Source organism: Sylvia atricapilla, chromosome 13 (assembly GCF_009819655.1).
Source record: "Sylvia atricapilla isolate bSylAtr1 chromosome 13, bSylAtr1.pri, whole genome shotgun sequence".
Lineage (NCBI taxonomy): Eukaryota > Metazoa > Chordata > Aves > Passeriformes > Sylviidae > Sylvia > Sylvia atricapilla.
The window spans coordinates 494,464-505,946 of record NC_089152.1 but is presented as its reverse complement, the minus strand read 5'-3'; the positions used below and the strand labels follow the sequence as shown (position 1 = coordinate 505,946).

Sequence of the window (11,483 nt, the reverse complement as noted above, 5' to 3'; positions counted from 1 at the left end):
CTTGATTAAGCCGTTTTATTAAGGTTTTTTACTAAGATTTTTTTTTTTAATCTGTCAGTGACAGATTTCACCGTGAAATCCCACAGACGCGCCCCTGCTCACACACGGCTTCATTTCCCCAGCGCCCGCTCGGAATCGGCACCGAGGTTCTTGCGTATTCATTGACGGGTTAAAGAAAAATCACCCGGTTCTTCTCTGTGCATTAAAATACCCTGGTTTCAATACAAAAATAGCAGACATTTCATGAAAATTGATAAAAGTGTACAAATCACAGCGCTCACTCATCCTTCCTTTAAAGAAAAGGGAAATTGCCTTCAAAGAAAATTTAAAAATCGCTAAAATTTACACCCGGTGATTGCAAAAAAAGCCACCCGAAGGACGGGGAGAGCTCTGTACGGCCTGAACGGGGAGCTGTGTGGTTCCCCACACCCTGCTGGGGCGGCCCTGCTGCTCCCCAGGTGTGGAGAGGCGGGCTGGGGCACACCTGGGCACAGCAGGAGGAGGGAACGTGGCAGGGTTTGGCTGGAGAGAGCAGGCTCAGGTCGTGCTGCTGCAGGAGCTGTGTGCACGCCGAGCAACGTGCCTGCAGGTAACAGCTCCCAGGAGGGAAAGGTAACAGCTTCCAGGAGGGAATACCTTCCTGCAGGGCACACCTTCCAGCAGGGCACACCTTCCTGCAGGGCACACCTTCCTGCAGGCAGGGGTGGCACCTCGTGCTGCCTTCATTCCAGCCCCCAGACGTGGAACACCATCAGTCGCTGCAGCCCTGTCCTCCAGCCCCAGCCGGTGTGCCCTACACCTGAGGAATGGGGTAGGAGGCACAAGCAGCCAGACCACACATGTTCTTGCCTCGTTCGATCAGGAAATATCTAAAAGAGAGAGAAACGGGTGTGAGCGAGCGTTCCCTCCTGTGGCAGAGCCAGCCTGGCAGCTGAGGGTGGGCAGGGCTGGCACAGGGTGCCCAGAGCAGCTGGGGCTGCCCCTGGAATGCCCCAGGCCAGGCTGGACACTGGGGCTTGAGCAGCCTGGGACAGTGGGAGGTCCCTGCCACAGCTATGGATGGATTTGTTTTTAAGGTCCCCTTGCCCACAGCTCTCCAGACAATGCCACTCCCTGCCCCCTTCCACCCCAAAGGAGAATCGGCTCTCACTCCCAAGAATTCCACCTGCAACACTTGGGAACACTTGTGAAGCTGGAAACTCAAACCTGTTCTCCCCCAGCCATGTGACCAGGAGAGAGGAGCTGGCTGAGCCCTGGGGACCAGGGCAGCCCCTCTGAGCCCTGAGCCTCAGCCCCTCTGAGCCCTGAGCCTCAGCCCCTCTGAGCCCTGGGGACCAGGACAGCCCCTCTGAGCCCTGGGGACCAGGACAGCCCCTCTGAGCCCTGGGGACCAGGGCAGCCCCTCTGAGCCCTGAGCCTCAGCCCCTCTGAGCCCTGAGCCTCAGCCCCTCTGAGCCCTGGGGACCAGGGCAGCCCCTCTGAGCCCTGAGCCTCAGCCCCTCTGAGCCCTGGGGACCAGGGCAGCCCCTCGGAGCCCTGAGCCTCAGCCCCTCTGAGCCCTGGGGACCAGGGCAGCCCCTCTGAGCCCTGAGCCTCAGCCCCTCTGAGCCCTGGGGACCAGGGCAGCCCCTCTGAGCCCTGAGCCTCAGCCCCTCTGAGCCCTGGGGACCAGGGCAGCCCCTCTGAGCCCTGAGCCTCAGCCCCTCTGAGCCCTGAGCCTCAGCCCCTCTGAGCCCTGAGCCTCAGCCCCTCTGAGCCCTGGGGACCAGGACAGCCCCTCTGAGCCCTGAGCCTCAGCCCCTCTGAGCCCTGGGGACCAGGACAGCCCCTCTGAGCCCTGAGCCTCAGCCCCTCTGAGCCCAGGCTCTGCCCAGCCAGGGAGCCAGGAGCAGCCTGGGGAGCCCTGGCACTGCCACACTGGGACAGCTCCCCACGTGTGTCCAGCTGCAGGGTGTGAGGGTGGCCAGGGCTGAGGGAGGGTGGCCAGGGCTGAGGGAGGGTGGGATCCCAGCCCCTGGGCCCTTCCCCAGGTGCAGGCAGAGCACGGTGGGCAGCAGGAGCCCCTGCTGTAGTAATGAACAGCTCAGGCCATAATGTGCCCCAGCCCAACCAGCTCTGGTCATTCTTATCAGAACTCTCAGGAATTCGTCACAGTTACTGAGACACAAACAGTGCTAAATTAAGAAAGAAGAGTCTGAGAAACAATACCAGGAATGCAAGAATTAGATAAAGGGGGCCATGAAGAGATGACCTGTAACCTGTCATATTTCATGAAAGGTGCATGCTGGATGTGTGGACAGGACAGAGAGACCAATCACATAATGCATGAACGGTATGTATAAATATATGTATAATAAACTCTATAATAAATTATAAATATAAAAAATTATAAATTATTGAAATTGCATGGTAAATTGCATATTTGATATAAATTTATAAATGTAAAAATTTAATGTACAAATATATAACTGGATAAGTATAGCTTAATGTGAACAATGAACAGGCTCTGTGTGCCCAGAGGTGCCCAGCTCCTGCCCTTACCCTTGCATGCCCCAGAGGCGGCCCCAGGAGTTCTTGACGATCCAGTAAGGAATGCCATCCTCCTCTCCATAGCCCACGGCCAGCACGGCGTGGTTCACCTTGTCAGGGGTGTGCTCACAGCGTGGGCTGCAGGGAGAGAACACACACAGTCAACAGCAGCCTGCAGCTGGCCAGGGATTAGCCCAGCCAGCAGCCCTGAGCACAGCCTGCTAACACAGCTGTGGCCTGCTCTGAACTCCCAGCTGGGGAGGGAAGCCACAGAAAGGAGACACTGCTCTGGTTTTCCACTCTGGAACTTCCAGACATATCTGGAGTTAGGGAATCCATGGACTTTTGAGCTCCCAGCTCACCAAGACAAGCTACAGTGCAAAGGAATTTTCCCAGTTGGAACCAGCAGCTCCTAGTGCCTCCTAGTGCTGGTTTGTACTGCCCTGAAATTCAAAGGCACTGTTTCATGTTTTGCACAGGAACGGTGAGCTCTTGGGTCTAAATACATGTTTCCTTTGAATTTTCAGCCTTTAAACTGCACTTGCTGAAAGCTGCTGCCTGTAGTACGAAACAAGACAGCTGCTGCTACATGCTCCCACCTCAAGAGCATCTATTTTTAAATATTTTCAAACTGCAGTGCAGGAAAAGATCAATAACCCACCTCAGATTTTCTTTTTTTCGATCTGTTAACAGCTGTTCTGGGCTGAAAGCACTGGAGCATCAATTATTCCCTGCACTCTGAAATCCACCTTAGACTGTAAATCCACAGGACAACTGCTCCTGGTGTGTTCCTCTGACCATGCCCCTGCCCTCACAGCTCACACGTGCCCAGGGCTGGCCCTTATCTGGTGTCACTGGCTACTGGTCCAGCAAAGCCACTGGAATGACCAGCTGCTCCCTGGGGCAGATGCCTCAGGCTCAGACTCTCCCTTGCATTTTCCCTGCAGTTCTACGTGCCTGAGGGTTCATTACTCCAAGGCATTTTTCTGTTTCTCCAAAGAGGCACTTTCCCCCTTGCTGGGCTGTCTCACCTGTGCTCAGCTCTCATCTTTCCAGGGGGCATTGATCAGCCTTCCAGGTGGCTTTGTGCCCTGGCCATGGAGCTGACACCACGCTCCAGCCTGGCCAGGTGTTCTGGTTTGACCTGCCTCCTATCCCACATATATCCCATATCTTGGGTACATTGTCGTGTCTGGCAGCTGCCCCTCTCTCTCTGGCGGGGGCCTGCAGTTCTTTGCTTTCGCTTTTGCTGCTGCTGTGGGCTTTTCTGCTTTGGCTTTTCTAGCTTGGCTGCCTTGCTTCGCTGCAGTTGTTTTTCTGCTGCTTTCTTTCTCTTTCTCTCTTTTTTCTCTCTCTCTCTCCTGCTGCCCCTGCTGCTGGCTTTTCTGCTGCTTCTGTTTGGTTTTTTTTCCTTCCTTCCTTCCCCCACACCCAAGGTTTGAACCGGCTCCGGACCCGACCTGACCTGAGAAGTTGGAGAAGTCCCGGGTCTGCAAGAGAAGCGTGCACCCTCCTCATCACAGTAACCCCCTTTTCCACTTTCAGTGTTGGGGACTGATCTTTTTCATTGTCAATAAACTGGTTTTTCCACTTTTCCTCCGAGGTATTTTCCTTCCCAAACCCAGAGCTGGGGGGGAAAGGGGTGGTGGAGGTTTTGGTTTAGGGGACTCCTTTTGGAGGATCTTCCATAATTTATTCCAAACCAGGACATTTCTTGGTGCGTTGGCCGGGAAAGAGGCCAGAGAAAGTGAAAAAACCTTAATAATAATATTGGTGGTTCTAATTGTTTTGTGGGTGTATTGGGATGTTTTTTTCTGGATTCATAATGTCATTCGGGGTGAAAGCCTGCCAATATTTCTGGTCCCCAGGGGTTTTTGAGGTTTCAATACCTCTGTGGTACCTAGGGTTATTCCCTTATATAGAAAAAGCTCTGGTATTGCTCCTAATACGTAGTTTTTGGGGCCGTGGGGCACTAACCAGAATATTCATTGGGCTGGGCTTGCTTGTGATGCTTTATAGAAGGGCTCTTAAGATGCTTAAATCTGTTCCGGAAGTGTATAGTTCATTGTTATGGTGGTGCATTCAGTTTGTTAGGGGAGAAGCAGGGGGAGAGTTTTTTCAGCCTCTGTCTTCCCTCTTCTCCTTTGAACTTTTTACATCTCTATTAGAAAATGTTCAGTTTCCCCTGAGTGTTAAAGAGACCATCTTTCTGGCATTTAATCTAGTAAGTCTTTTCTATACTGTCTGCAGTTTATATAAAATGAAAGCTGAGATTTCTAAAAGGGCTAATGAGACTCCTGATTTAGGGGTAAAGCCAACTAAGAGAAATCTTGAGTGGAGTGGGAAATGGGAAGATATGGGCCCAATTTTAAAGGAATTTTCTGATCCTATAGTCTGGGACTTCCCATCTGAACAAATTCAGAACCCAGCTGAGGTGGCGAAGTATTTGAAAGAGAAGTGCTGTGGTAATACTAAGGAGAAAAGGATTGTTGCAGTGAGCTGGGCCCTGGCATATGTTTACCGTACTCTGCTAGATACTGAAGGACAGCAGATAGAAGAAAGGGAACAGGGAGATAAGCTAGTTACCACCCCAGTCACTCAGGCTGCAGCTAATATCCTGGGCTCCGGGCCAACAGCTAAACCAGACAGGGAGTCTAAGACACTGGCAGTTGCCAGGGCAAAGAGAGCACGAAAGACTGATCGACCAGTGGAGGATGATGATGATGAAGGTGAAGGGCCCTCAAGGCCTCCCGAGGACACCCAATCAGAAGCTGGACAAACTGACATAAAATCAGAAGCTGAACCAACTGACACCCGATTGGGAGCCGGACCAACTGGCCCAAGAATAAAATGTGCAACCAGCTGGCACAAGACCAGGAGCCACTATTGATTCCATCCAGGATGAAGGAGACTTACGGAATGGGTGGCTCATCAAGACACAAAGTCTTTGGCGGTTTATGCCGCCACTGCTACAGAGAAGTCGGAGTGGATGAACCACATAAATAAATGTGTTTCCGATTTGCTTTCCAAGAGCGGGAAGACCCCCAGCAATGACCACGCGGCTGTGTGGGTCCCGGACTCGGAGGTGCATGTGCTGTCAGAAAGCCAAGTTCACGCCGGTGAACCGCCGTCACCACTGCCGCAAGCGCGGCTTTGTCGTCTGCAGAGCCCCCAAGGTTTGACCCGGCTCCGGACCTGACCTGACCTGAGGAGTTGGAGAAGTCTCGGGTCTGCAAGAGAAGCGTGCACCCTCCTCATCACAGTAACCCCCTTTTCCACTTTTGGTGTTGGGGACTGTTCTTTTTCGTTGTCAATAAACCGGTTTTTACACTTTTCCTCCAAGGTATTTTCCTTCCCGAACCCAGGGCTGGGGGGGGAAGGGGTGGTGGAGGTTTTGGTTTAGGGAACTCCTTTTGGAGGTTCTTCCCTAATTTATTCCAAACCAGGACACCAGGTCACTTCTTGTCTCAAGCTGGTTTTTCTCTCTGCTGCTCCCCCGTCCCTGTCTGGGGAGCAGCACCTGGCAGGGCTGAGGTGAGGTGCTGCAGAACCTGCCCTGTGGAGAGCAGCACTGCAGGACCCTGCCAAAAAATACAACCTGCAGAGGTTCAGGGGCAGTGTGAGGACAGCCACAGTTCCCACCAGCCCTCTGAGCTCTGGCACTGCTCCCCTGATACCACAGAAAATCCACCCTGGCTGGGGTTTACCCTAAGCCACCAGACGTGTCCCGCTGCCCCAGCTGGGCTGGCACTGCCACTGTCCCAGCTCACACACAGACCAGCCCTGTGGGGAGCTGCAGAGTCCCCCGAGCTCCCTGACCTGCTGCCCTTCGTCCCACCACAGTCTGGTCTGCAGGCTGGACAGGTTCCTAGCAAGCAGCCCTCCTCCTCCCTGTGCTGCACTCTCATCCCCTCAGGAACCGGTAAATCAAGGCTCTGTTTACTCTTTTTTTTTTTCTATTTTCTACCTAAAAGAAGTGTGAGAACGCAGTGCAGTGTTCCTGCATCCAGCAGGAGGAACAGGGACACACGTGACTCCAGCCCTGGGCGTCCCCCTTGCCCTCTCCCCACCAGATAAGAGTCACACACTCACTTGGAGTACACTCCTTTCCTGTAGTGCATGAAGTTACTCGTCACCTCAAAGGCAAAGCTCACTGGGTTGTGCTTCCCCACAGCCTCCACCATGCCGTCCTCATCATACTGCAAGAGAGGACCCAGGGTCACCCCTCACCTCCTGGCTGTGCTGGGCCCTGCAGCCAGGGCACAGGGGGTGGAGAGCCCTGCATGTAGGCAAGGAACCAAGTGCTGAGGTGTAAACTGAGACCCAGGACTCTGGCCCAGCCTGGAGATGCACCCACTGTTGGAAGCAGGCAGGAACCCAGGGCTTGTATTTTGGTTCCAGAACCTCCTCGGTGCCACCTTCCAAAAGGTGTGCAGGAGAGCAGGAGTGTGCACAGCAGCTCCCTCCCTCCAGGAGAGCAGGGGTGTGCACAGCAGCTCCCTCTCTCCAGGGGAGCAGGAGTGTGCACAGCAGCTCCCTCTCTCCAGGGGAGCAGGAGTGTGCACAGCAGCTCCCTCTCTCCAGGAGAGCAGGAGTGTGCACAGCAGCTCCCTCTCTCCAGGAGAGCAGGAGTGTGCACAGCAGCTCCCTCTCTCCAGGAGAGCAGGAGTGTGCACAGCAGCTCCCTCCCTCCAGGAGAGCAGGAGTGTGCACAGCAGCTCCCTCCCTCCAGGAGAGCAGGAGTGTGCACAGCAGCTCCCTCCCTCCAGGAGAGCAGGAGTGTGCACAGCAGCTCCCTCCCTCCAGGAGCACACAGGCTCCAGCTCCTGGGCCCAGCACACCTTGAGCATCCCAGCACCTTCTCCTGGCACAGCCCTGGAAGTTTGGAGGCGCAGCCCTCAGGGCCTCACCTGTGTGATATTGATGACGTCCTTGACAAAGGCAATGGCCTTCTCGGGCTGGAACTTGCAGGTGCCATTCTGTGGGGACAGAGAGGAGCTGTTGGAGCCTGTGGCAGGCCCTGCTGTGCCGTGGGGCTGGGGCTGGGCTGCAGTACCTTGGCCCGGTACGGGTAGCTGTCCTCCCCCATGAGCCCTTTGTTGTACAGGATGTACTCGAAGGCTTGGCTCGGCAGGCCCCTGCAGGACACACGGATCAGTCAGGATGGCAGCAATTCATTAGGGTGCAAATGAGGAATTTGGATGGTAACACTGCAGCTTCTGCGGGGCAAAGCCATCAACATTCCTCCCTCTGCAGACCACCCCCACCGGCCAGGGAGACAGGGAAGGGCAGTGTCTATCCCAGAGCCTCCAGGGACACAAGCTCCAGTCTGTTCCTGCACGTCCCTGCCTGGCATTGCTGGCCCCTGGCCCACCACGCTGCCTGGAAGGGTCACACCTCATTCTCCAGGTGCCAGAGCCCTTGAGAAGAACACCAGGAGCCCTGACAGCATGAGGCCAGCTGCCACACAGCACCAGCCTCACATGTGACAGGTGTTTGTGCTTTGGTGCCCTCTGCCCAGCCTGGCTGGGGGAACAGTGAGAGACCCACATCTCCAGCCAGCAGCTGCTCCCTTCCCTGGCCACCTTCCAGGAGCACATCTCAGGAGGGAAGAAAAGAGAGATGATCAGGCAGTGCTGATGTGGAAACGCCTAAGGAGGAGTCACAAGAAAAGAAAGAAGCACCAAGAACCGCTTATCTCACAGAAAACAGAAGTTGTTAGAAAGCTCTATTCTCTGCCTTGTCTAGGAAAGCCAGGAGGAACTTCTCAAAGAGGAAACTAAAGTTTCTGTGGGTTCTTCACAGTGCCATGAGATGCACATGATCCAGGGGCAGAATAACAGCCAGAACTGTCCCAGAGCCCATCAGAGCCCAGCCCATGGCTGCTGACTGAAAAACATCTCAGATAAAAACTAACAGATGAGGAACAACAGGGGTTGGGAAATTCTGGAGATTTAGTGAAACACCCCGGCCTCTAGAGAGAGTGAAATTAAAACAAGCAGCCAAATCCAAAGCTGCTTCCCCTGACACGCTGCAGTCAAGAGAAGACAAAAGCCATTCCATTATGTGGGAGGATCCTGACACTAGATCTTGATGAAGGCTGCCCATCACAGGATGTAAGACCCTAATTTCTGTTCTTTTTGTCCCTCTGACTTACCCGCTGCAGCCGTGGTTGTTGAAGGCCTGGGCACAATCAACCAACTGCTGCTCCGCCTGCAGAGGAGGGTTTGAGTCAGGGATTGTCCCACATCTGTGCCCAGAGCCAGTGACACAAAAAGCAACTGCACAGCAGGAACTGAGAGCGGCTCTGTCTGTGCAGCTGGCTGTAACAACCACCACAGCACTGGTTTAACCCTGCAGCTGCCTGCTCCCCCACTGGCAGGCACCTGGAAATGGCTCCATGTCCCGGGAGGCAGCCACGGGAGCCAGCAGCCCGGGATGCCCTGGCTGCCAGAGGAATGCCTCCTCACGCCTGCCAGGAATCCATCTCCCCCCCAGAAGGACTGGCTGAGACGTCCTCCAAAGGTCAGGTTTGTTTTTAAGGCACGCAACCCTCAGTTATTCTAAGTTGTGTAAGTGGCTACTGTCTTTCTAGTTCTTCAGGAATATAAATCCTCTGGGAGCTGAAAAAACAACATGTCCCAATGTGCTGCCTGCAGTGAGGGGCCCCAGCCCCAGCTTCTTTCCCCATGCCTGCTCCCAGCAGCCTCCAGCCCCTCTGGCTCCATCCTGCTCCCAAAGGGGCTCTGCCCAAGCCCAGGAAAGGCTCTTACCAGAGAGAGCAGCTTTCCCGTGGCAATGGCAATGGCAGACTCCAAACAGCCCGTGGTGGAAAAGGTCCAGCAGCTCCCGCAGGGACCCTACACAAGGAATGGGAGAGGAACTGCTCTGGGAGGTGCTGAAGGCTCACCACCCTCCCCAAAACGCTGGGGCAGAGAGCAGAGCCTCCACTCCCCGCTGGCCTTGGCTTTCTGCTCAGCCCCTGCCCAGGGCACAGAGAGCAGCAGCGAGCCCCTGGGGCACAGGCACCCAGCACTGCTCCCTGCCCACAGCCACCAGCCCCTCTCTGCCCACACTGCCCTCACCTGGTTTTTCACGGGCGTCACGAAATTTCCCTTCTTCCTCCAGTCGATGGAGTCGGGATAGGGCCCAGAGGTGCGCAGGAAGCTCCCCTTGGTGGCTGAGCAGTTCTGCAAGCCCGGCAGGAGGGCTGTGCTGAGCTGCCACCCCGGGGCCCCAACAGCCACCCTCCCCGGGGTGGGGACACACACACTGCAGCAGGGACCCGCAGGGCACGGCCGGCCCCGGCTGCTCAGGGAGCCAAGGGACAGCTCGGCTGGAGGCGGCTGAGAGCTGAGGGTGAGGAAGAGGCTTCACCTCGCTCTTAGCCCGGCGCTGGTGGCACAGGATGTGACCTTGTCACAGCGGATGGCAGCGGCACAGCCATGGGTCCCTCCCTGCACTCACCTGGAGCCCTCCCCACCCGCACTGGGGCATTTACCTGCGGCTCACTCCACAGGTACAGCTTTTTGAACTCGGCGAAGGTCAGATCCGAGAACTGGTTGAGGCCCACTAGAAGGCGAGAAAGGGACACGGTTTTTTCAGCGCGGCGCCCAGGGGCACAGGGCCGCGGGCGGGGCTCGGGCTCCTACTCTGGAAGCTGTGGTTGCCGGCGTTGTGCTCCTCGATGTGCCGTTTGTTGGCCAGGAAGATGCGCAGCCTGCGCGGGTACTCCTCGGGGCTGTAGCGCCGCTCGTTCTGCGGGGACACGGCGTCAGGGCGCCCCAAAGGCCCGGGGACCCCCGAGCCTGCCCCCGAGCTGACCCCCGAGCCGACCCCCGAGCCTGCCCCCGAGCCTGCCCCCGAGCCTGCCCCCGAGCTGACCCCCGAGCCTGCCCCCGAGCCTGCCCCCCGAGCCTGCCCCCGAGCCTTTCCCCGAGCCTGCCCCCCGAGCCTGCCCCCCGAGCCTGCCCCCGAGCCGACCCCCGAGCCTGCCCCCGAGCCGACCCCCGAGCCTGCCCCCGAGCCTGCCCCGAGCCTGCCCCCGAGCCTGCCCCCGAGCTGACCCCCGAGCCGACCCCCGAGCCGACCCCCGAGCCTGCCCCCGAGCCTGCCCCCCGAGCCTGCCCCCCGAGCCTGCCCCCGAGCCGACCCCCGAGCCTGCCCCCGAGCCTGCCCCCGAGCCTTTCCCCGAGCCGACCCCGAGCCTACCCCCGAGCCTGCCCCCCGAGCCTGCCCCCCCCGAGCCTGCCCCGGAGCCTGCCCCCGAGCGTGCCCCCGAGCCTGCCCCCGAGCCTGTCCCCGAGCCTGTCCCCGAGCCTGTCCCCGAGCCTGCCCCGAGCCTGCCCCCGAGCCGACCCCCGAGCCGACCCCCGAGCCGACCCCCGAGCCTCACCTGCAGCATCCAGGCCTTGAACAGCTGCTCCTCTGCGGGAGAGAACGGGGCCGTCAGCGGCTGTGCACGGGGAGCGCCCGGGGGCCGGGCCGAGCCGAGCCGTGCCGAGCCGAGTGAGTGACCTGCTGCCCTCCCGGTGCCCCTGTACCTTCGGCCGAGGGCTCCCAGGCGGCGGCGGGGGCCAGCAGCGCGGCAGCGGTCAGCAGCAAGGGCCAGCCCATGGCGGGGCCGGGCCGGGTCGAACCGGGACGGAGCGGAGCCCAACCGGGCCGAGCCGAGCCGAGCGCGGCCGAACGGAGCCGAAATGGGCCGGGCAGAGCCGAAATGCGCCGAGCCGCCGCCGGCGGGCGGGGCAATGGGCGGGGCACCGGGAGTGGGCGGGGCTGTCGGTGGGCGGGGCTGTCGGTGGGCGGGGCTGTCGGTGGGCGGGGCTGTCGGTGGGCGGGGCATCGGGAGTGGGCGGTGCAGCCGGTGGGCGGGGCAGTGGGCGGGGCATCGGGAGTGGGCGGGGCCCGCGGCCCGGCGGGGTCCGGCGTTATCCCGCCCGTAAAACTATCAC

The 11,483-nt window shown here is 58.1% G+C and overlaps 1 protein-coding gene across 1 annotated transcript; it reads right to left on the bottom strand.

Annotated features, from left to right (window-relative positions):
- Positions 1-188: 188 nt before the first annotated feature.
- Positions 189-11,279, bottom strand: CTSH (cathepsin H). Its single transcript, XM_066328143.1, has 12 exons — positions 11,073-11,279; positions 10,925-10,956; positions 10,182-10,287; positions 10,031-10,101; positions 9,615-9,719; positions 9,303-9,389; positions 8,687-8,742; positions 7,586-7,667; positions 7,440-7,508; positions 6,622-6,728; positions 2,542-2,667; positions 189-869 (listed from the first exon to the last, which is right to left on the bottom strand). Exons 1-12 carry the CDS (start codon positions 11,143-11,145, stop codon positions 794-796), a joined length of 990 nt encoding a protein of 329 aa, XP_066184240.1. The 5' UTR covers positions 11,146-11,279; the 3' UTR covers positions 189-793.
- Between the last annotated feature and the right edge of the window lie 204 nt (positions 11,280-11,483).

What these genes read in the sequence shown, in the direction of transcription:
- CTSH (XM_066328143.1), bottom strand. Translation starts at nt 11,145, where the DNA reads ATGGGCTGGCCCTTGCTGCTGACCGCTGCCGCGCTGCTGGCCCCCGCC. An exon ending in TGACGCCCGTGAAAAACCAG is followed by an intron (nt 9,390 to 9,614) that starts GTGAGGGCAGTG and finishes TTCCTTGTGTAG; the next exon opens with GGTCCCTGCGGGAGCTGCTG. An exon ending in CGGGAAAGCTGCTCTCTCTG is followed by an intron (nt 8,743 to 9,302) that starts GTAAGAGCCTTT and finishes CCTCCTCTGCAG; the next exon opens with GCGGAGCAGCAGTTGGTTGA.